Source organism: Mustela nivalis, assembly GCF_964662115.1.
Source record: "Mustela nivalis genome assembly, chromosome: 12".
NCBI classification, from domain to species: Eukaryota; Metazoa; Chordata; class Mammalia; order Carnivora; family Mustelidae; genus Mustela; species Mustela nivalis.
In genome coordinates this window covers 103,461,493-103,487,048 of record NC_139031.1, presented here as the reverse complement: position 1 = coordinate 103,487,048, position 25,556 = coordinate 103,461,493, and the positions used below count along the sequence as shown (strand labels likewise).

The following is a 25,556-nucleotide window of genomic DNA, read 5'->3' as shown; positions in this document are numbered from 1 at the left end:
AAATAAAAAATTTTAAAAAAGGGGGGCAGTAAATGCCATGGAAATGCCATTCATTATCCTGCCCAGACATTGTTAAAGTTAATATTACTAATATTGCCAATAATTTCAGAGGTAGCCTTTCACGAACATTTCAATATACACAATTACATTTCTACAAAAAACAATAACAAAACAAAACAAAACAAAACAAAAAAACCCAAAAAAGAAATCAGAGTACATACACACTTTTGTAAAGTACCTCCACACAAACAATCTAGCAAATGTCGGGCATTTTATTCGTTGCAACTGAGAAAGAGAAAAGTGGACAGCCAGGAGTTGGCCAGGCACTCACAGCTAGCCTTGGTGCTCTCTGGGTGAACATAAACAATTTTACAGAACACCAACATCAGACAAAGCCTCGTGACCATGAAAGAGCAGGACAAAAACAAGACCACTCCATAAGCATGTCTGAACACAGACAAAATATGAACATTTTCCAAGCCACATAAATGATCAAATATCTCCCTATCCTGGCTAAAATGAGAGACTGCTGCTTCTTTACCAATGATATATTTTTTTAAAGATTTTATGTATTTATTTGACAGAGAGAAATCACAAGTAGATGGAGAGGCAGGCAGAGAGAGGGAAGCAGGATTCCTGCTGAGCAGAGAGCCTGATGTGGGGCTCGATCCCAGGACCCTGAGATCATGACCTGAGCCGAAGGCAGCGGCTTAACCCACTGAGCCACCCAGGCGCCCCTACCGATGATATTTTTAGCCTTGATTCTTTCCTCCTCCTAGACAAGATTTATTAACATACCCAACTGTAGCATTACTCTTACTTCCTGAAAACTGAAAGGAAACAAACAACAGGGGAGCAACTGCAAAGGCAAAGGAGGGCAAAATTATCCCACAGGGATACATACATATATATACACATACACGTTCTTCCCCCTCAAAAGGCTTGGTAATATTTTATCTCATTTTCCTGTAAAATCACCATTCTGATTCATAGTCTAATGGATCAACTGCTTTCCACCAACAGCATGCCACCCATCTACTTTTGGAAATATGCTGTATGCCATTCCTAAAATCCAGGCACTGTGTGTTCACAGCTCCTAGTGCGGACCCTGACACAAAGTTGTGTTCAAGAAGCAGAGATTTGGGCAAAACAGTCCTGTGAAAAGCCTGTGATTCAGCTTTTATTGGTGATGACAACCTACAATACTTGCAGCTAAGATGCCTTTGTTTTAATAGCTATATCTTAAAAAAAGAAAAAAAACCTCCCAAAGTTAATGACAGTATTTACACGTATCTTTTATATGGGTAGACAACACCTCTCAGTGTTCATGACAGTCAAGGTATTAAACCTTACAAGAAAACAATGAGCAATCTGGAGCAGGCAATTATTCTTACACAGTCACTAACTACTCAAAATACTTAAGAAAAACCACAGCACTCTCAGCACGCAAAGGAAGATAGTTTCAGTAAGGAGCAAAGGATGGTTTGATTGCTCCAGGAAGACAGATGGCAAACTGACGTCAGAATTAGGGGGAAGCTGCAAACAATATGGAAATATTACGTATGGAAAAGTGAGCTGAACTCATGAAAGAAAAAAGCTTCTATTGTCAAAAAGTTTTTGATGGATATAAAACAAGAGAGATCCCTGAAGAAAACAAAGCTTCCATGACTCCATCTCAAAGACTCTGGGAATCTGACATGTTGATATCAAAAAAGCAATGAATATTTGAAACAAGTGAACCTGATTTTGAAAGCAGTGAAGAATGCCTATCGACACTGAAATGATTTCTACTTTAAGAACTGGGTTTCTGGGGCGCCTGGGTGGCTCAGTGGGTTAAAGCCTCTGCCTTTGGCTCAGGTCATGATCCCAGGGTCCTGGGATCGAGCCCCGCATTGGGCTCTCTGCTCAGCAGGGAGCCTGCTTCCTCCTCTCCCTCTGCCTGCCTCTCTGCCTACTTGTGATCTCTGTCTGTCAAATAAATAAATAAAATCTTAAAAAAAAAAAAAGAACTGGGTTTCTATTTTTAGCTTCAGCAAGTTCAGTAGGGTACAGAAAAAGCCTGCCAAAACATACTTTTACGACACAGCTATTTCATCATTTGGTTTTTACATACCTAAAAAAAAATGTTTGTGAAGGTTATACTTGTGCAGTACTTCTTATTAATATTTTTTTAATCAATTTTGGTATGTGTAGAACATGAAATGAATTTCTAGTAATGGTACCACAATTTATAACATAGTACTTGAAGAAATGAAGGTATTTATGTATGATGGCTCAACATCCAACTGTAAATTTGGACGTAAATTTGGTAGCCACCTACGGAGTAACGCACGACAAACGTTTGCATGTATAAAGCTGCCATGTGACCATTTGCAGAAACATCACCCCTTGAGATTCACTGGACAACAAACCGAGCAGGATAACTGACAGTCAAATCCCTTTTGGCCCCAAGAATACTAGCTCCAACATCAGCAGAGGATAGCAAACACGGAAGGAAGCACCTTTCCATGTTATGTTTAGTGGATCACTGGGCTGTTGGGATTCTAGAAAGATCCATATTAGTACAAAAAGGCACTCTATTGAATCCCATTCCAGAAAGGATGCAGAAGGCAATCTGGAAAGAGAAAAAAAAAAAAAAAAGAAAGAATGTACTCTGAATTTGCAGATCACTGTTGGAAACTTACAGAAGCTAGCTAATGCTACCACCTCTGTCCTTTGGGAAAAATCTGCCATGAGCCTTCAGCAAAGTGTTTCTCCTCATTTCATGCACACAGACCCCTTCCTTGTTCTCTGACTGACATTTTCTAGCTTACAAAGCAACCTGTCCCTGCGGCCAGGTCCCCTCATTCTATCCCACCACAACACCAAACAGCTGACTATCTCGTTTCTAAAAATGAACTTGGCTGCAAACAGCATTGTGACAATTTAATAATTTGTCAGAGTGGTAGAACCAACTATTATGAAGTGTATTTCAGAGTTCAAAGGTAAAGGTTGTAGGAAGCGGAAGTTTATCTGCTGACAGAGAAAACTGAGCAATTAAAAAAAAAAATCCAGGTGAGAACTGCTTGGCAGACTTATTTCTAAAATAGAAACCTCATTGTTATGTTCATGTATTAGAATTTTTGCCACACAAGAGGTTACACTTTAAAAAAAAATCCATAAGGTCACACGTTTGAAAGCTCTCTCCAATAGCACTTTTAAGAGATGTGCTTTTTCTTTCTTTTTTTCCCTCCAACATGGAAACAAAACAGAATTTGGAATAAGCTTTTTATGCTCATGTGTCAAGCAGGGGAGTCCATAAATCCAGCTCTGGCATTCAACTACTGAGAAGTTACCTTGAAAACCTAAAATAAAAGTTTATGCCACACAGAACTACACCTCCTCCGCCTGGTCCCTGATGGATAAGGAGCTATCTCTAAAGACCTAAAAAGCCGGAACCTTAAAAAGGAAATAATGACAAATGTGTCAAACTGCAGTCTCCGAGTTTTTTCTGCTATGTTGCTGTTTTGCAGGGCTATTCTGAACTGTATGTTGTAATGACTTGAAAAAATGTTTTCACAAAAATCACATTTTTAATAAAGTCAAACAACTAAAATATTAAATTAGACATCTCTTTTTTATTTTTTCTTATAAATATCCCCCTGTAGGACTTCCATTTTCCTCATTTCGCTGCTTAGTCTCTGTGCTCCTTTCACCATTGTTTACAGAAGTTGACATATAATTCAAAGACTCATTTAGCATCAGTCTAGGGAAGATCAGTGTTCTTAAGGGTTAAAAATGCCTTTACTCCATATTGCACCTTCATCTGGCTAGAATAATTTCTCTTTCAAAGGCGGAAGGTCATAGCCTCTCAGTAACACGCTATTTGTTTTTTTATTTTTTTATTTTTTATTTTTTTTATTTGACAGAGAGAGATCACAAGTAGATGGAGAGGCAGGCAGAGAGAGAGAGAGAGAGAGAGAGAGAGAAGCAGGCTCCCCGCTGAGCAGAGAGCCCGATATGGGACTCGATCCCAGGACCCTGAGACCATGACCCAAGCCGAAGGCAGCGGCTTTAACCCACTGAGCCACCGAGGTGCTCCAGACACGATATTTGTTTTTACTCTCTCTTCTCCCTATAGGATCCACCATCTGCTCTAAACAGAGAGGTCTTGATATATCTACAATATATGATTATCGCAACGTTATCACCATTTGCTAAATGCTAGACTCTTCAAACTTGCTCAGCTTAGTTTATGGTGCTAGTTGAAAACTGCAGTTGGAAAGATCAGAGCTGCGGCTGGGCCGGTGTCATTTTGTTTTTCTCATTTTTCAAACATATAAAATGCCAGAACTTTGTTATAAAAAGGCAGATCCTCCTAAAAACTTGCCAACATTTTCAAAATGAAAATGATCATTTCACAGTAGTGTCCCCCTTTTATTGTCACCCTCTCAAAGCCTTTTTCTTAGTTTTTAAAATCAAAGATACATTCCTTAATGAAATCAGGAATATTTCCTGAAATATTTTCAACTAAATAAATGTATTTCACAACAAACAAAACACACTAATGCCAAAACCATGCAGCATAAGTGATCTTTAAAAGTGTACACCAGGGGCACCTGGGTGGCACAGGGGTTAAGCCTCTGCCTCTGGCTCAGGTCATGATCTCAGGGTCCTGGGATCAAGTCCCACATTGGGCTCTCTGCTCAGCGGGGAGCCTGCTTCTCCCCCCTCTCTCTCTCTCTGCCTGCCTCTCTGCCCATTTGTGATCTCTCTGTCAAATAAATAAATAAAATCTGAAAAAAAAAAAAAGTATACATTATACAAATACAGAAGGAAGAAATTGCTCTGGGGATTTCTGCAAACCACACCAAACTGGTGCACATTTTGGAAATCTCCAGCTAGTTAATTGCATACAAAGAGGTCATTACAGTTTATTGAATAAACACTGCTTTTTTACTGCTTAATATATACATATTTATATAAGACACTTAATGGATCCAGAGAAATCAGTCGATAGTTTGCATGTTCTAAGTCCCTGAATGGAAGACACATTTACATAGCAATGTTTCTTAAGTCTCTAACGTAGATAAGAGAAATTATGATGGCTTTTTAAAGAGAAAGAACTCAAAATCAAAATGTTTTAGGAGTAGCTAATTTGTTCGTCACCCCATAAATAATTACAGCAAAACTAGTGACTCTAAAATCTAAAAAGGGTATTGGTGCAAGTACACGTATACACAGATCTAGAAAACTGGAAGTCCAGAAATAAATGCTAACGTTTACGATTAACTGATACTTGACAAAGAGGCCAAGACAATGGCAAAAGAATAATTTTTTCAAGGAGGCTGGAGCAACTGGATATCCATATGTAAAAGAATGAGCTTGGACTTCTTCCTCACACCATATACAAAATTAACTCAAAAAAATTCTAGACCTAAAATTAACGGAACTACATAACTCTTAGAAAAAACACAGGCATAAATCTTCATGACCTTGAATTAAGCAATGATTTCTTAGATAAGACACCAAAAGGAAAGTGTCAAAAAAAAGGGAGGGGGTTAATGTGACTTTATCAAAATCTAATACCTTGATACCTCACAGGATACCAGCAATAAATTGAGACGACAGGTCATAGATTGGGAGAAAATATCTGCAAATCATATATTGACAAGGGACATGTATACACAATATCTAAACAATTTTTCATTAGTGTGTAATAGAAAGGCAAATAACCCAATCAAAAAATGAGCAAAGAATCGAAAGAGACATTTCTCCAAAGATATACAAATGGCCAAGAATCACATGAAAAGATGTTCAACATCATTAATAATTAGAATCAAAACAATGAGATACTACTTCACACCCACATGGCATAATCAAAAAGACAGATAAAAATGTTGGTGGGGTGACTGGGTAGCTCAGTTGGTTAAGCATCTACAAAGGTCATGGTCATGAACCCAGGGTCCTGGGACTGAGCCCCACATCAGGCTCCCTGTGCAGCAGGGGGAGTCTGCTTCTCCCTCTGCACGCCCCCCCACTTGCTCTCTCTCTCCCCGCCAAATAAAATCTTTAAAAAAATGAATGTTGTGAGAATATGGAAGAAACTGAAACCTCCATATATTGCTAATGGGAATGTAAAATAGTGCAGCCACTTTGGAAACAACTGACAACTGAATTGTATACTTTAAACTGGTAACTTTATGATAAGCAAATTATGTATCAATAAAGCTATTAAAAATCTTAAAAAATTAAAAATAAAAAATCTTAAAAATGATTTTATATCACTTACAATGACATGTAATCATGATTCTTCACATCAAAATAGCACACATAAACACTTTTATCAATTCCAATATACTTAGCCCTTTATATAATACATTAGACTTTAATGTGTTTTTTTAAATTATTTTAATCCAGAAATTCTAACTTAATATCATTTTTTAAGAGTCTTTCACCAGATGACCTGAATTGTTTTTATTTTACTTTCATCTTATATACACATAATTAAATATCTTTTTGTGCTTGAGAAGAAAGGTCTACAGATGCATTTCTGAAGACCTGAATAGGAAAAAAAGGAGAAATCACAATGCTCTCTCATAAAACAATGAACATAGAACACACTATTAAGTAGTCAATGATAACCAAAGAGATGAACCAAAGCCCTGACATTGTTGTCCGTTCAGCACTTGGTACTTCTACTTACTATACCGCCTATCGCAATGTTTATCTTTATATGAATTCCAATGCTTCCCATATTCGCTCACCCACACTTGGACTACTTGGTTGTCTACACAATGCTCATGAATCTACTCAATGAGCTCTGGCCCAAACAGCCACATCCACACTCTCCTTCCTACAGATGTCTGTAAATGATATCAAACGCTAAGTCGAAGGATGAAGAATACATAATTGACACAGTTCACCCAGGTATCCTGCAGGTGGACAAGACATCCATGTAGTAATACTACTATGGCAAACTTGATGAGGCTCCAGGTAGCCCCACAGTACAACAGCTATTACTAAACTTCAAGAATAACCAGGTCACTAAGAATGCAAATTAACATGGAAAATTTCCAAGTTCAGAGTCTGAGTCCTACCATTTGGACATCACCAGTCGTATTAGTTCCATGTTCTTCACACAATACCTTCAAGAAAGAGGGGACAACTGTAAAATTTCTAACTCCTAAAATTGGAAACTGGAATACAGAACTGGCAACCTACACTGGGAAAATACTTAAACCAGAATGATTTATCAATTTTAAGTATATGAGGGATTATTATTAAGAAGGCATCTGAGGGTGCCTGGGTGGCTCAGTTAAGCATCTGCCTTTGGCTTAGGTCAGGAGTGTTGGGCTCCCTGCCTAGCAAGGAATCTGCTTCTCCCTCTCCCTCTGCTGATCCCCCTGCTTGTGTTCTCCGATATAAAATTAAAAAAAAAAAAAAAAAAAAAACAAAGAAGGCAACTGAAGCAGATTCTTCAGCCCCAGTCAAGTTTTCAGATGACCATAGCCCCAGCCAAAATGTAGGCTGGAGCCTAGGGAGAAACTCTGAGACAGTGCTACAGAAGTAAATCACTCCATAATTTCTGAACTGAGATAGTAAAGTTTATTTTTTATAAGCCACTTAAAAATACAAACATACAAAAACCACTCAGCAATTTTCATCTCCACGCCATCTTAAGTAAAAATGCAAGGATTTAAATTATAGCAGAGTGAATTTATGCTGTATCTCACCTAATATTTAACTAGAAAAGCATTTAATGAATAAATACTTTAGTAAGAGGAATTTTAAAGCTACTCCTTCCTGAGGTCAACAAAAACAAGTGAGATAGTTGGTTTTATATTTGTTTTTTTTTTCCCCCCCAGTAGTGAATCAGCTGCAGATCTAAGCTAGAGAATGTTAGATTAAATCTGTAATTCCTACTGACTGATCACACAGACATTTTTTAAGTGAGGCTGATGAGGCTACAGCTTAAGGATAACCATAAGGTGGGCTGTAGGAAGGAAGACGCTGCCTGGCTCCCAACCAGAAATCAGAGCTGGGGGAATGTGGTCTTCATGCTGTGGAACAGAATCGGGATCTATAGCACCTGCAATGGGCTCCCATCACAATGAGCTAAAACCAGTGTTTGATAAATACGAAGTAATGACCAGTATGCTCTCCTGCCCCATCAGTCTATGAGGCAGCAAACCAAAGGAGAGCAACAGATAACTACCATAAAACATTCAAAAACCATTTGGTAGCTGAACCTCTGAGTAGCCATTTGAAAGGCATACACTGCTACAGAAATAACCACAGACCACCTCATTTTCAGTTTGGAATTCAGGTTCCAAACTGGATATGAAGTAATATTCAACGTTCCAGTAAACTAACAGTATTTTTGTTATAAAAATGGTTTTAAAATATCACTGGTTAATAAAAATAGAAAAAAAATTAACTTGACTTATCCTATAAGCAGGAAGATTCTTTAATTTTCCAATTTACTGTATCTATACATAAACATGTAAATGTACAAAAGAATTACTTTCCTCTCAATTTTTAAGTAGCACTAAGACAATGAAAACACGCCAGAAATAGGTCAGTAAAAAAAGCCAAAATTGTTCCAAACTTTATCAAGGCCTGCAAGAGACTTCTACAATGAGAGCTAAAAATGTGAGTTTAATTGTTCTTTTATTATTTTTAAATGCTATTTTTTTGTTTGTGGAAGGGACATTTCAAAGCGCTAGATGTTAGTTCTAGTGACAGCTCTGTTTTTCTTGCTCTGTATCTACTCCAAAGAAACACATGAGGTGAGAAGCACTGAGGTCTTACAATTTCACCACATTGGTCTTTCTCAAAATCTCTCTTAATAATCAAACATTAAAAATATTATGGATAAATTAAAAACCAAACCGAACCTCCACGTCCACCCCAAGTCACTATGTAATGGCAGACACAAAGCGTTTACCTTCTTCCCTCCAGTCACAAACTGCTTGCAGCTGGATCTCACGAAATGCGGGTGCACGGCAATGATCTACAAAGAAATGAGGACCCATCATCGGTTTAGGAGTTACAGTTAAAGAACAGAATGAAAATTCTATATACATGACAGGAGGCAATAATCTAAAAATTATCCTGATAGCTAGGGAAGAAGTAATCTATTCAGGTAATAGTCTGCAACTGAGGACATCTGAGTTTTTGCTCTTTTGTAAAAAGATCTCTCCTGTGAAGCCAGGTCAAAGCTAAACGTTCAGAGTGAATTAGTTCTAGTTTCTGGCTGAGTGAGGTTTCTCTGAGGGGGCATCCCCTCTCTAGGCTCAACTGAGGCAACAAGATGCCACAAATGTTTGTAACTGAGCAGGATTCATAGAATAAACCCAGAGAAAGTACCCAGCCATCTCCTTGTCCCGGATGCCTTCCAATGATTTGAGGGCACCAACTGGAATATCTTATTCAACTGTGGTTATCAACTTTGTGTTTTTAGGGCCAATCTCTATCCGGAGCTCCCCATTCATGTTTCTGAAACATCCATACCGTTTTCACCAGATGTACAAGTTATCTGAAGTCAAGACATAATTAGCAACGTCCTGACTCAAAACATCACTTCCTGCAACTGATGGCATCCCCATATACCAGCACCACAGCAGGAACCAGCTCCTGCCTCCTCCCTCACCCCATCCAACCCTTCACAATGGCTTGCAGTCAAGTCGACCTCCTATCGACTTTCTACATTCCTGTCTTCGACTTCCCCTTGAATAGTCCCGATGCTCTTGGTACTGAGGTCCTGTGATGCCCTGCCTCGAGGACATCACTAGCCTCCTAAATTGCCTCTGGCCTGCAGTCCCTCTCCTGCTGAAATCACCCTCCACGCTGCTGGAGATGCCTTTGGAAAACACATATCAGATCCTATCTCTCCTTTACCTGTTGATCAATAAGGGTTTGAATAACAAGTGAAAACAATGAATGACCTCTCCCTTCAACAACTCTAATCGTCACTTTACTGACCATAACTGTTATCTAAGACTGCTCTTCCTGCCGCACAGCTATCAGCCCTCCAATCTATACTGTATATAGTCGCCATATTCATTTTCCTTAAGCGTAGCTCAGTTTATGTCACTTCTCTGCTCTTAAACATTCAATAATTTCTCCTTATCTACCACATGGAGCCTAAATTTCTTAGCCTGAAAACAAAAGCAGCCCCAATCTGCCTGTACGGCTCTCCTGCCAAGTCAGTGTTTTATGTGCCATCTAAACTAGGCTTTTTTTGCCACTTCCTGAACACAATTTGAACTTTCTGGCCTCTCTGTTTATATTACATTGTTCTTCCACATGGAAGCCAGTTTCTCTGTCTGCCCTGTCCATTTATTAAAGCCCACCCAAATATCACTCCTGCTGTGAAGCCATCACTAATACAGACAACTAAAAGTAACTCCTCTTGGCTTTGGACTCCTCAATATTGTTTGTACCTCTTTGAGTCTTTAATTGCAGACTGTGTATACGTATCCTCTCACTCTCTACACGAAAAGATTCCTGGGGCAGACTGACAGCACAATCGTATAACAAACATCCTGTGCTTTTTTATGCCATCAAATGGTATCTAGTGCTTCCTTAAGTGTTGAAGAGATGCTTACTGACCAAATTAATGCAACACTGGTAGGGCTCAAAGTGCTGTAATCCCTACTGCCTCCACTGAGAAAGCCCTTAGAAAAATTAAAACTTACTGTATACTTACTTTAATGGGACAGTCAAAAGTCTCATGAAATTCTTCTCCAGAATACAGTCCAAAGACCTGCACCTGAAAAGTAAAATGGATCCTGTCAGTTCACCCTGACAGCAACAAAGAAGGCTGCTGATTCAGTAAGAATATAAACTATTGATTAAAAAAAAGCAGAATATGTAATAATCTAAGGCCCCTGTGATCTCTATTAACTACCAATGAAAACAATTCTATCAGGGCAAGAGTACTCCACTGCAATTAAGGTTTTATTAGCATCTCATGGACAGAGTTCCCTTTACTCACCACAAATTTGTTTTATTAAATGGATGCCAGCTTTTAAAAATGAACTAGATACGAATAGGTTATTAATATTCTTTTATGAACTTCCCATAGGCTCCCCTAAAGGAATTACTTTTTCCTTCCCTTGAAGGAAAAAGGTCCTTCTTTTTTGAGTCATATATATATAATCAACCATGCAGATCAATGTGGCAAGAGATTAGGTGAACTGCACTTCATTTATAATCTTACACTGAATCTAGTGCGAGTGTATAACTTAAGATTTAAGTTTCTACTTACCATCTAACAACCTTAAAGTTGTTCCAGACTACTTTATCCATACTAAATCTCTGAGTGGTTTACTTAAAAATGGAATAATACACATTATTGCAGAGGGTACAAATCATAAATTTACAGCTTGATAAACTTTCATGACCTAACCACATCCCTGCAGACACCATCCAGATCAAGAACTAGAACCCAAGAAGCACCTCTGTGTTTCTTCGCATTCTTCGTCCACCTAGCAAATGAGCCACTACTCTAAAGTCTATCACCACAGATGAACTGTGCTGGTGTCTGAATTTTATATACACAGGAACATGAATTATTTCACTGGTTTCTTTCACTCACCGTCTTCCTTACAAGATTTACCCAACTGTTATGTATAGCAGTAGCTGGTTCTTTGCCATTGTTGTATAGTATTCCAGCGTATGAATGTACCATAATTCATGTGTCCGCCTTTTGTTGATCGTTTGGATTGTTTCCAAATTGGGGCTATTATAAATAATGCTGCTATGTACACTCTTTACAAATCTTTTGGGGCACTAAGATACACATTTGTGAAGAGTACGTAAGTAGGAGTGGAACTGTTGTCATAGGCTATGCATCTGTTCACATTTAATAAACAGCCAAAGCATTTCACAAAGGGGTTTTGACCAATTTTCACTCTCATCAGCAGAGCTTAAGATTCCAGGGGCTCTCAGATACTTGGAGATATTAGGGGCACCTAGAATTACTTCCCAGCACTTGGGAAACTCTTCTAGTCTCTAGAAGAGGGGTATTATTTCTTCCTTAATTTTGTAAGAATTCACTAGTGAAGCCATCCAGGGTGGGGTCTATGTGAGAAAGTTTTCATTACAAATTCAAATTTTTAAGTAGTTATAAGACTAGTCAGACTTTTGATTTCTTCTTGTTTTCATCTTCATTTTTGCGAGTTCGAAGAAGAAAATTTACTTGTGATACAATTTTTGGAGACAAATTCATTCATGAAGAGATAAAATTGTAAGGGCAACCATTTTGTGACTACTATTTTTTTACATCCTGTGCCAAGTATGTTTTCTGGGTTCCAACAACAGCACATGGTATACTGTGTATACATGTAACAAAGAGGGTATATGATTTTCCCCAAGGAGGTCTGTTGAAGGTATTCTTGATGTGATCCCTGGATACTAATGGCCAGACTCTAGTTCTGGTGGGATGGAATGGTATTTTAATTCATTTAAAATTTACTTAAATTGGGGTGCCTGGGTGGCTCAGTGGGTTAAGCCTCTGCCTTCGGCTCAGGTCACGATCTCAGGGTCCTGGGATTGAGCCCAGCAACGGGCTCTCTGCACAGCAGGGAGCCTGCTTCTCCCTGACACTGCCTCTCTGCCTACTTATGAGCTCTCTCTCTCAAACAAATAAATAAAATCTTTAAAAAAATAAAATGTATTTAAATTATTTATTAAATTTATTTAAAACTTACTTAATTATAAATATTTAAATATTTAATTATACCTGGCTATCACTGAAAATCCTGCCCTGCCTCATGCAGTCCTTATAGCAGCACTGGTAGGTATGATAGCAAACACCATTATGCCTACTAACCAGGTGATACTGCAGAAAAATAAAGGACTTGGCCAAGGTTGTAAGAAGCACTATTCTCTTACACACTAACATGTGCTCGCTTCGGCAGCACATATACTCTTACACACTAACATTATATGAGACAGTTTAAAATATGGAAATAAGGTATCTTTTTACAGAAAGTGTAGGAAAAGTGGAACCAGAAAGGGAATGATGGAATGATACAGGATTTTTCAATGTTTTATCAAAAACCTCAAATATTTACCAAAATAAAGGGAAGGTGAACGTCAGACTCTGTATTAGGCAACTCTGTGATCAAAGCTGAAACTAAATGAAGCAGACTATTCATTCCAAAGGATAAGATTTCTTCTGGCTACAAGAGGGTAAACGTGATTTTAAGAACAAAAGCTACGTGATTTTTATGGTGGGGAAAAGTATATGAGATGTAAATAAATGGAAGTATAAGCCCTCTGAAAAAGACTGAGGCATCAGTAATCAGAAGATAAATATTAGGACTGTGATTCGAATGGTGAAATTAAATTACAAATTACCAGGGATAAGTGCCCCTTTAAAAACTATGAACCCACATTAAAAAAAAAAAAAAAAAAAAAAAAAACCCATATTGGAGATGTAATAGTAGAATAAGGCAGAATCAAAAGAAAAGTGAACAGACTAGTTTCTTGGTTCTGGGTTCATACCCTACTGCTACATTTGACTGAATAACCTCTTCTTTAAATATTCCTGTTTCTTCCATCAGTATGGAAAACACTAGAACTTCCACAAGACAGCTCTCATAAACTTGATTGGTACAACCAGGGTGATTTGTAAAATCTGCACTGTTTTGGTTCATTTCACTAATGTGACAGGCCAAACGAGCTGGTTGTAAGTTATACCACCATAGCTAATAAAATCCAAAACAGTTTTTATTTATTTCTTCTCCCTCCCTCTTTATTTATTTTGCCATTTTTGTCAGTGAATATCATACTCGTCTGTGAAAGGAATCTGCTGAATGTCTGCCTAGAGAGTTCTGGCTTTAAAGAAGATCTCATCCCAGGTAAGAACCTGTAATTAAAGGCTAAAACAGAAGGGGTCTTTTTGAAAATGGTATCCTCTAACCACTTCCCCCAACTAGTCACAAAAATACCTAATGAAGAAAAAGAGAAAATTCAGAGCAGGAGCCCTTACAGCCAATCTATGGCAGTCCTGGCAAATTTCTCATTAACACCAGACCCATAGGGCCATGTGCGGGCCACGGAAGGCATGTGATATGTTTTACTGCTTGAAGTAAAGAAAACCTGCTCTCAGGGAACCATAAGGAAGGTGTAGATCTTCTCCAAGTGAGCATGGAGTTCTAAGTATTTGCCAACCAGAAAACCGGGCGATGTAGCCCATCTGATGGAAAGGAACCATGAGTGAGGTGGCCAGAGGCTCAGACAACCTCCCCGGCTGTACTTCCCTCGAAAAGGCCATTCTTTCAAACCCCAGTCTCCAACAGAAACAAGGGCAAGTAGGAACAGGAATGAACATGGAAGCTGCCGTTCCATCTGGGGTGGGAGCTGAAGAGACCCTCCCAGAGGGGACTGGATTTCCTTTTCTCCACCCATGAAGAGTGTCAGAGACCCAGGAGCAGCACCAGAGGCTCCCATGTCACTGGGGGAGCTGTCTTAACCGATGAGCTCTGGTCAGAGGGAATCAAGCTCATTTCCCAGGGCCCTTGTGTGGAGAGAAGAAGGTGATTCCACAACACCCAAAATGCTAACAGGTAGGGCCAAGAGCAATCAGATGCAGACTCTGTTTGCTAACCCGGATTCAGAAAGAGCTCTCTCTTCTCCTTGTTCTAGAATGGATAAAAAAGCAACAAAACACACACACAGGTCGGTAAAAATGATATTGCAGAATACAATTCCGATGACTCAGAGGGAAAAAAAGCACACTTTTAAAAATGTTTACTAGTAGCCAGAAAAGAAAGAAAACTGGAAAACTGTTCAGTGACTTCACTAAGAAAAGACGTCTGTGAGTCTGGAGCCGAAAGATGACCTGATGATTGCTAGCAATTACTACATGTTTCTTCTGTTCCTCTACTACTCCAAACAATTTATAAATATTAACTCATTTATTTCTAATAATTAATGAGGCAGGTACCATCATTATCCCCAGTTTATAGAGGAGGAAACAGACTGAGGCACAGAGAGATAGGAATAATGTACCTGACATCACACAGCTAAAATGTGTCAGCATGATTCCATTCCTAACCTTTAGACTATATACTACATGGCACTCTAACACACAAAAGGGACACTGGCTGCTCTAGTCGGTTGAGCATCTGCCTTAGGCTCAGGTCATGATGCCAGAGTCCCGGGATGGAGCCCCACATCGGGCTCCCTGCTTGGTGGGAAGCCTGCTTCTCCCTCTCCCTCTGCCTGCAGCTCCCCCTGCTTGTGCTCGCTCACTCTCCCTCCATGAAATAAATAAATAAAATCTTAAAAAAAAAAAAAGAAAGAAATACAGGAAGTTGTAAATTTTTAAAATTAAATATATATCTGGCTGATATGAAAATAGAGCCAGGAGCAAGAGAAAAACTTCAGGAAAATTAAATATCCAAGATGGAATAAAACGTTATTCCATGAGGCAACATGGAGACTGGAAAAAGGCAAATCAGCAAAGGGAACAAACAAGAGACTCCCTAACTACAGAGAAAGGAGGAGCAGAAAATGAGAAAGAAAAGCACATACAGTGTGTGTGCCCACGTGTGCGTCACACATGCAGTATGACAGGTTTTCCTTACAATATACATACTTTTGAAAGGAGAAGGTTTAACGGTGCTTATCCATTCACCCTCTTTCCTTGGAAAGTTTAGCTACAATAATGCAGGACGGAGGAAAGGCCAGTTTGCGATGGGTTAAGAAGTGAATGGTGAGCAGTGAAAACGGCTGACATAAACCCAGAGCACTCACCATACACCCAGCACCTGGCAATGTTCCCAGGCAGCCCCCCAGCATGCCCAGGGCCCAGTGGAGGAAGCAGCGGAAATCCCGCCCAGGCAGGCGGAATACAGAGCCAGTATAAGCCTCTGCTCCATAACTGCCTCCAGCCTAAGTATTATTGGGTTTCTTTGAAGAAATGAAAATAAATGGAAGTGATGCAATAATCAAAATCAGAACTGAAGTAAACTTTCCTGAAATGAAAACAATACTTCAGTATATGGATCAAAAGGACTTACTGTGTTCCAGACAAAATTAATGAAAATAGACCTGAACAAGACATAACTTAGCAAACTGAACTACAGGGCTGTATATTGTTGTTTTATTGTTGTTGTTATTATTACTCTAAGCTCCAAGGCAGGACCAAAAAAAAAAATTTTTTTTTAAAAGGTTTTGTGAAAGAACAGAAGTATGCTGGCCTCAGACGTGTTTACAAAAATAAAGGTCAGACAAAAGGAAGCAACATCTCCCAAATTTTAAGAGAAAATATCTCCACCCTGAACTCTACACTAAATTGATTCTAGCTTATGTATGAAGGTGACATATATTATCTAGGGGTCTTAATACACTAAAGAAAGAAAAATCACAACAGCCATTTAAAGATGCATTAGATCTAAATATCTGGAGTTTATCTTTGTAATAATCTTTGTGTTTTTATCATTACTGACCACTTTGCCAGATCATTCTATACTAGCTACTCATTTTCCCAATACTGCTAGCTTACATAAATTATGTGCACCAAAATATCTATTTTCAGTTCTATCAATGCTAATAAAACATATGTGAAAACTGTTTTAAAAAATGTACCACAAGGGGTGCCTGGGTGGCTCAGTCATTAAGCATCTGCCTTCTACTCAAGTCATGATCCCAGGGTTACGAGAGCACCCCCCCACCCCGTCCCCTGTTCTGTGGGAAGACTGTTTCTCCCTCTCCTGCTCCCCCTGCTTGTGTTCCCTCTCTCCCTGTGTCTTCCTCTGTCGAATAAATAAAATCTAAAAAACAAAAACAAAAACAAAAAGTATCACAGGTATCACCAAAATATGGCAGTTAAAAATCTGCCTAAATTGGAAAACAGGTATTTGCCAAGAAGTATACCAGGTGATATCTGAGGGTCATTATACACTAGACACAATTAAAATATCCCACTTTGCCACATCAAATAATAATTATTCAACATTTAAAGTTATGAAAATTCACTGATGAAGTTATTTCAGTAAAAATTATTTTCCAATTTGAAAAATGAATATTCTCTTCCAACAATTTAGTTCAACTAAATTGGTTGTCAGCCCAGAACAAATTCCTCACCTTTAAGGACAAAAATAAATAAATAAAGATGACCTTCCTTTACAAATTCATAAATACTAAAAGGTTTCAATTGTTCGGATAATTCTCAATTTCCATATGTACCAGGCTCCTCCCTCACCTTCCTGATAGTCTGGTCCACCTCAGGATTTTAGAAAATACTGTAAAATTTGACAGTGATCTTTGGAAAGCACAGGGTTCCAACTACCATTTCAAAGGACCTTTTGGGCAACATTAAGCTTAGATATGTAAAATGCATTCTTGTGTGTCAAGAGGACTTCATTTTTCTTTTGCTAATAGATCAAATGGGTATAAATCTTTTACACAGAGCACATTGTTTTTCATTTACTCATCTTAATGACCCAGTGAATTTAGATCATGTAAAAATACAAAATCAGATTAGGAAATGTGCTCTCTTCAGTCAGGAATATGTAAGATTGTGTAATGATTTTTTTTTTTAAAGACTTTATTTATTTATTTGAGAGAGAGACAGTGAGAGAGAGTATGAGCGAGGAGAAGGTCAGAGGGAGAAGCAGACTCCCCATGGAGCTGGGAGCCCGATGTGGGACTCGATCCTGGGACTCCAGGATCATGACCTGAGCTGAAGGCAGTCGTCCAACCAACTGAGCCACCCAGGCGCCCCTGTGTAATGATTCTTAATGTACTTTTCTCGAACTGTTATTTTAGAAAAGTAGCTTAAATACACTGTGTATCAGAATTTTATCATTGCAAACCAACATTAGAAAAGACTTCCATCGACTGAAAAACAAAAAAGACATTCTTATAAGTGGAAAATCAATCACCACAACCACTAAATGTCACAGCTCAACATCAGCAAGAAGCACTGATAATTGTTAGTTATACACTGCACAAGTGATGTATGTCCTTGGTTGAGGAAGTGGGTGCCAGGTTTTTAGAAAACTGTACATATATTGATTTTACATTTATTTAATGTGGCCATTGTAAGACACTTTATTCTTCTGATAAACTATGATTGCTTATCAAAAGATTCTATAATTCAAGAGAAACATTCATAACTTGTGTGAAAATGAAAACCACCGGCCCACAGAAATCATGCCCACAAAATCCAATTTTGTGGATTTATGGCAGAAAGGCATTAAACTACTTGTCTTGCAGGGACTGCAGACTAGTCACTGAAGTACAAGTGGCACAGCAGTAATGATTAAGGTGACACGTCCCCCTGCCACAGCTGTTAATCAGCTTAATACTAGTTACTTTATTGACATTCTTGTAATTACTTTTCCTAAGGCACATTTGTGCGACATATATTTTACTTTAATTATGAGCAATCGGAAGCGAGTCCAATACCCAAAAAGAATAATCAAGGTTCTCCTAAAGCAGGTATACAGTAAGCCGGGTGTGTTTCCAAGCCCCTGGAGTTGGAGACCATCCCAGGCCTCAGAACCAGATCGTGTTTTCCACATGCCCATGTCATTGCCATACCTTGCCATCCTCCGAACACACACCCATGTGCTCTCCACTCTCATCCAGGCTAATCTGATTTATCTTCACGGGACTCTAGTCAAACAAACAAACAAACAAGCAAACATGTAAAACTTCAGGAAAATATATACATCAACAACTAAATGCTTTGGCTCTTTGTAATATTTCAGTGAGAAAAATGTCTATTAGTTTGGATGTGTGAGTTTAAGACATATTTGGTTTTTGGAAATGAAAATGGTAAAGTACAGCTTTGCTCTCACACACGTAATAAACCTGGAAACCTAAGACTTCCCCCCAAATTACGTATTGCATGAGCTTCAAGTCCCACCTAAAATGTTATTTTTGTTACAGGTTATATTCCTTTTTATGTATTCTCTTCTATTTATTCCCCATTCCTAAAACTCCTTCCAAACCAAATCCATTAAAGAACATAACAAACGCCAAAAATAAAAAATCACGAGGCAAAGAAAAATTTTGACTGTTCCAGTTTGGTACATTCTTCTCTCATAAATCACTAAATTGACGTTGAATTTAAACTTTATGCTTAGTACTTTCTGGGGGAAAATGTACAGGGCGTGGTTGATAGTCACTAATTTGTTATCCCTCTTCTTTTTAGTAATATCAAATTTTAAAAATCTGTCAAGACTGGGGCACCTGGGTGACTCAGTGGGTTAAAGCCTCTGCCTTTGGCTCAGGTCATGGTCTGAGGGTCCTGGGATCGAGCCCCGCATTGGTCTCTCTGCTCAGCGGGGAGCCTGCTTCCTCCTCTCTCTCTCTGCCTGCCTCTCTGCCTACTTGTGATCTCTCTCTCTCTCTCTGTGTCAAATAAATAAATAGATGTTTAAAAAAAAAAGTCTGTCAAGACCGAAACCAGGCATTCTACTTTGAATGTATTTTCCCAAGCATAAATAAACAACAGGACTTTTATTATTTTTCACAGCTTCCTCGTTTTCTATGTAGCCAACTGTTTACCTACTAAAACATTCAAATAGGTGGATTTTCCAATAGAAGTCAAGACTGGTAAATGATGACAACACTAAAAAATGACAAGCTTTTATTCTCTTCCTAAATAATGGCGCTTTCCTACTCTTTTACACAAAACATGATAGAACTAAGCATGGAAAAGAAAAGCCTTCATCAGTTATGGCATGAGTCTCCAAATTAGTTTTTTAAAGTATCTAACTTTAGGGGCGCCTGGGTGGCTCAGTGGGTTAAGCCTCTGCCTTCGGCTCAGGTCGTGATCTCAGGGTCCTGGGATCGAGCCCCACATCAGGCTCTCTGCTCAGTGGGGATCCTGCTTCCTCCTCTCTCTCTGCCTGCCTCTCTGCCTACTTGTGATCTCTCTCTCTGTCCAATAAATAAATAAAATCTTTTAAAAAAATAAAATAAAGTATCTAACTTTAAGATAATTTGGCTTGTTGATAAGGATTAATGGAAAAATACAAAATGGAATGTTCCTTTCTCAGTGGAAAGTATCTCAGAGCTAGTAACCAAAGGTTAGGGCAGACCAAGACTCCCAGACCTCAGAAGGCCACCCACGGACATGCTGTTGAGAGAAATTCCTCCGTTGCAGGGTGAGACAGCTGACCCCAGAGCCCTTCCTCATGTTGGTCATTGCACCAGCAACACTCCTGAAATGCAGTCTATGAAAAGGAACCTTATCTCCTTAAAAGTTCCTAGAATGTTGAGGTGCCTGGGTGGCTCATTGGTTTAAGTGTTTGCCTTTGGCTCAGGTCTTGATCCCGGGGTCCTGGGGTTCTGGAATCCAGCCTCGAATGTGGCTCCCTGCTCAGCGGGGAGTCTGCTTCTCCCTCTCCTCCTGCCCCCACTCATGCTCTCCCTTGCTCTCAAATAAGTAAAAAAAAATTTAAAAGTTTCTAGAACGTTAAAAGGGGAAAGGACCTTGTAGATAGATATTTGATCCCTTTTACAGGGGAATAAACCAAAGTCCAGGGATGAGAATAACAAAAGAGAAAGTGCCAGGGGTCCAACCTAGAGAGCAGGGGACAGCGCCTAGCACAGGGAGCGTGATGGACAATGGGTGGCAAGGAATACGCAAAACAAAATACAAGCTGAACTGGGAGAGCAGTGAGGCCAGCGCGTCTGGACTCCTGGCTGAGAAGCCTGAATGCTCAGCTTTTGTGTCTTCTTTGGATAAATGCTTTCCTCACTGAGTATCCTCTGGGACCAGTTTCCTAATGCTCATCATTTTGTTCATCAAATAACATTTTAATACCCATTTACTCTAGCAAATATAACCCCCTGACTGTAATTTAACTATTTATATAGATTACATAAGCATAGATTATGGCTATAAGGTATCTTGGTTATATTTGGGGTGTGTGTGTGTGTATGGTTATATATAATATATATATATGTATATATAAATATGTTATATATATAACATATTTATCTCAAATTACATTTTAATAGGGATACATAGCCTGTCAATGCTGAGTTTTCCTGTCCTGTCTAACATGGCAGTCTCTGCGTATGAATCAAAAACTGAAGAAAATCAAAGTACGCCACATGTGACCAGCATCTGGTATTAGACAGCACATGAATCAGAACATTTTCCCCATTGCAGGAAGTTCTACTGGACAGTGCTGTTCCAGGCCTACAAAACTGAGCCCCACCTCTGAATGCAGTCCTTCTTTATCATTACAACGAATTCCTCCCTCAGTAGAATCTGTACCACCACATTAGCAATGTTACAGGGAAAAGCATATCTACAAGGTTTGAGAGTCCTCTTTCCCTCACATCTCTGTGAGCAACAGAATTTTTTCTTCTTTACTTTTTTTCTGCCAAAGATCAATATTCATTGATTTATTTCCCTGACTACTAATAAACATAAGCATTTCTCTCAAGTCTGTTGGTCAATTAATCTGCTCAAGCAGTTGAGCTTATTTGCAGACAGCTCATACTCATTTTTCTATGGACATGTTTGTCATTTTCTTGTTAATTTCCTTTTTATTTTTAGGGTATGAGGTCTTGGTACAATACCTCACCCGGACATTGTATGTGGTCTTTTTTTTTTTTTTTTTTTAAATTGGAAGACGGCTATTGCTTTATTTCTAATGTTAAAGTCTTTAATACTTTTGGGACTTATTTTTTTCCCCAAATGGATATCCTGTTGGGGAAGCCCCATTTACTAAATAATCCATCCTTCTTCTGAAGAGAACTGTTTGTCATATAATAAATATTCACCTCAGATATCTTTCTGGGTTTTCAACTGTGGTCTCTTTGTCCGTTGCTGTATCAATTCATCATTGACTTAATTATAATACACATGGTATGTTCTCTTTCTGGTAAAAGGCAAGACCAAGCCATAGTTCTCCACACTTTCCTTGGATTTTCTCAGGATTTGTGAAGTTAAAGATGTATTCTGTGTGAAGTTAAAGATGAAATAACCCTCATGTTGCTAAATAGAGTGGTCAGTGTTCAAGCCTAACTTGCTTTAACTAACAGGAGGATGTAACACTGCTGGTAACTCTCCCCTTCTCTTGGCTTCCAGGATACCACACTTGTCTGGTTTTTCTTTGACATTTCCAGCTCCCCTTTCTGTGTCTTTGGTCAGATTCTCCCAATATCCTGATTTCTATATTTCATGGTTCAGTCTAACATCTGTGTTTTCTCCTTTGGTTATTTTCTTCCAAGCCATGAACTGACTGCTAAATTTTATCTCTAGACTGGGCCTCTCCCTCTTTCAGACCAATATTTAGAACTGCCTATTTTACAGATGTACTTGGATGCCTACCAAGCATCTCAGCTAAAGTGTATCCCAATCCAAGATCCCAATGCTCCCTTATGAAAGAGCCCTTCTTAATGTTTCCCTGATCCCAGTTACAGATGACTACATTCTTCTGGCTGCTCAGGGCAAAAAACCTTGGAGCCATCCTTGACTTCTGTTTTCCCTTCACACTCTACTGTGTTTCTGCCAGCAATTCTTACCATCACGTAAACCAAATTTATCCAGACTTTGACCACTTTCACCAGCTCTAGAGCTGCCATCCAAGCCACCATCATTCTTGTCTGGATCATCCTAATAGTTTCATAACTAGTCACTCTCCAAGAAGTGTGTTCCCAAAAAATCAGCAGAAAGATACTGTTAACAGACTGACCAGACAATGCCATTGCTTGAAAATCTGCCAATGGTCTCCCAACTCAGAAGCAAACCCCAAGTTCTTACTATGAGCTGAGAGTCCTCAACAATTTGGTTCTAGCCCTCCCGCCAACTTCTCCCCTCATCTTCACTCTGCCTTGTTCTCTCTCCTCCAGCCATGATGACCTCCCTGCTGTCTTCCTGCCTTAGAGCCTTTGCACCCGTTTGCCCAAGATGCATTTCTGCCAAATCTTCACAGGTAGTCATCTTAGCAATGCTCTCTGGCCACCAACCTACAATTTCAACATTTACCCAAACATCACAACTCCTTTACTGGCTTATTTTTCCCCTGCAGCACTTACCACTACTTACCTTACTATGTATTTTACTTATTTAACTTTTTCACTGCCAAATTCACTCACTGCAATACTAAATTCATGACAGTTCAAAGAATAAAAAATTCCCATCACACACAAATTCATCCAGAGAACAGAACAGAAAGGATATGTTTCCCAAATCTTTTTAGCAAGCCAGCATACTCTTATAATAACAAAGCTCAACAAGGATATTATGAGAAACGAAAAGTACAAGTGAATCTTGGTCATGAGCATAAATGGAAACATCCTAAAGAAAATATTAATAAAGTCAGCATATACAGAAAAGCCTAGTTTATTCCAGAAATCCTAAGTTGGTATAATATAGGGAAATGAACTAATATAATTCTCTGCATTAAGAAAATAAATGAAGAATATCCAAAGATCATCTCATTAGTTGCAGAAAGCTATCAAATTCAACACCATTCCTGGTAAAAACAACAACAACAAAAAAAAAAAAAAAACCCAAAACCTACCTCTTGGCATTCCTGGTAAAAACTCTTGGGATGAAAAGTCCTCATTTTCACTTAATGGTGAAATGTTGAAAGCTTTTCCTTCAATATCTCTACAATATTGACTCTTCTAATCCATTTCTCCATGTATTAGACCTTCTTTAACATCTCCAAATAAAATTTGATAATTTTCCCCTTAGCGGTCTTACCCTTTATTTTATTCCAGTAGTGGCAATGTCTGCAAGTACCCTTTTCTCCTTCCTGGTATGTATAACAGGATTCTGTTTATACAACATACAAAAATAGGCAAAATTCTATGATAGCGCAGAGGGGGCACACAGAGAAGGCAGAAAATGAAAAAGAAAAGCCAAGCACTTTCAGTTATAAAGGTCAGTGCAGTGGGGTCCCTTTAAGGCGACTTTGAGCAGAGGGGGATTTCACACCATCTATTCTCAATAGAATGCTAGTTACATGATGGTTTGCATCATAACCACTGTTTCACTGAATATTTTATGTGCCTTGTCAAGTTGTACTTCACAATAAAAATAAACATTAAAAAACTTAAGGTAAAATTAAAAAGAGCCTGTGCATGAAATCGTCTGGGGTTAATACCTTCGGTGGCTTATTTCTTAGATCACATTTTTTCCCTCCATGACTGTCTAGGAACTCAAAGGTTCTCATTCTGTTCTGGTCATCTTGGTTTTCCCAGAAAATACTGCATTTCATATTTTTGAGATGAAAAAAATTTTTTTAAATCTTTTTTTTTTTTTTTTTTAAGATTTTTATTTATTTATTTGACAGACAGAGCTCACAAGTAGGCAGAGAAGCAGGCAGCGAGAGAGGAAGGGAAGCAGGCTCCCTGGTGATCCCACGACCCTGGGATCATGACCTGAGCCGAAGGCAGAGGCTTTAACCCACTGAGCCACCCAGGTGCCCCTGAAAATTCATTTTTAATGTTTTCTATTTTATTAATTTATTATTGTATATTAATTTTCCCTTTCTGGCTTAGAACAATTTTGATGATCTTATTCTAACTTCCTGACATTAATATAGTGTGCATTAGTTGTTACTGCTCATCTAGTAACCATAAAATAATCAAGTGTCCGGCATTTACCTTTAATTATGTAAACTGGTCATAAATTAGAGGCCAAAAAATAATTATAATACAATAATTATTTCCTCTTTGAGAAAAGTAGAATTTGGTTTTATTTCTAAGAATGGTGACAGCATTATTTGGTTACTTATCTAGTTATTAATAAAATTCTAGTGTAACTACAATTGTGGTCCAAAATGTGGTTCGTATATTTTTAAAAAATTGTTCTTTGAAATCTAAGCTATTCATTTCCAACTAACACGTATTCTCTGGTTCAAAATACACATATTTTTAATGTTATTTTTATTATCTAGTTTTTACATATCCTTTCTATATATCCTGCTCTCTTCTTCACTTAGCAAAGACTGATAGAAACATGTTTCAAAAACTTCCCATTACAACTGCGGTTTTGCCCATTTCTTCCTGCATTTCAAGTAAGTTTTGGTCTAGATATTAGATCCCCTATAATTGGGTACATCAAAGGTATGAAAAAGTTTCCTTTTACCCCTAAATGTAGTCAATATAATATGTGGTCTGCTGGCTAATTCTCTTTTGCTTTAAGTTCTACTTTTCTTGCATTTTTATTGCCAATATGCTTAATATTTATTTCATATCAAAGCTGAGGATATTTTTCTTTTAGTAACAGTAAAGTATTTTATACTTTTTAGAATAATGTTTCCTTATTCCATTATTGTCTTTTTGCTATATTACTCAACTTCTTTTGTCTATCTAGGGACAATTTAAATGCTGTTCATTCTATTTGTATTCTATTAGTATCACTTAAAAATTTTCAGGAATTATACTTGAATTATCTCTCGCTCCAAATCAGTGCAATGGCATACACGGACTCATTTAGAAGATGAGGTATTTAGCCCATGTTTATTTGCTACCTCTTTCCTTTCCCTATCTTAATGCGAAAGTACAAATATTTTATATTTCATAAGTTACACCAAATAAAATTGGAGAAAATCCAGTTAATACATCAGTAA

At 38.3% G+C, this 25,556-nt stretch overlaps 1 protein-coding gene across 4 annotated transcripts in view; it reads right to left on the bottom strand.

Moving 5' to 3' along the window:
• The window catches only part of VPS41 (VPS41 subunit of HOPS complex), a 175,983-nt gene that overhangs the window by 83,119 nt on the left and 67,308 nt on the right, over positions 1–25,556 (bottom strand). For 2 of the 4 annotated variants that reach the window (XM_082692549.1, XM_082692550.1), the window contains exons 5-8: positions 18,547–18,621; positions 10,694–10,756; positions 8,930–8,995; positions 7,080–7,127 (exon numbers count right to left, since the gene is read on the bottom strand). In XM_082692549.1, the coding sequence (XP_082548675.1) occupies positions 7,080–7,127; positions 8,930–8,995; positions 10,694–10,756; positions 18,547–18,621 (252 nt within the window). The remainder of the gene's footprint in view (positions 1–7,079; positions 7,128–8,929; positions 8,996–10,693; positions 10,757–18,546; positions 18,622–25,556) is intronic. The other 2 variants (XM_082692551.1, XM_082692552.1) reach the window with 1 other exon arrangement.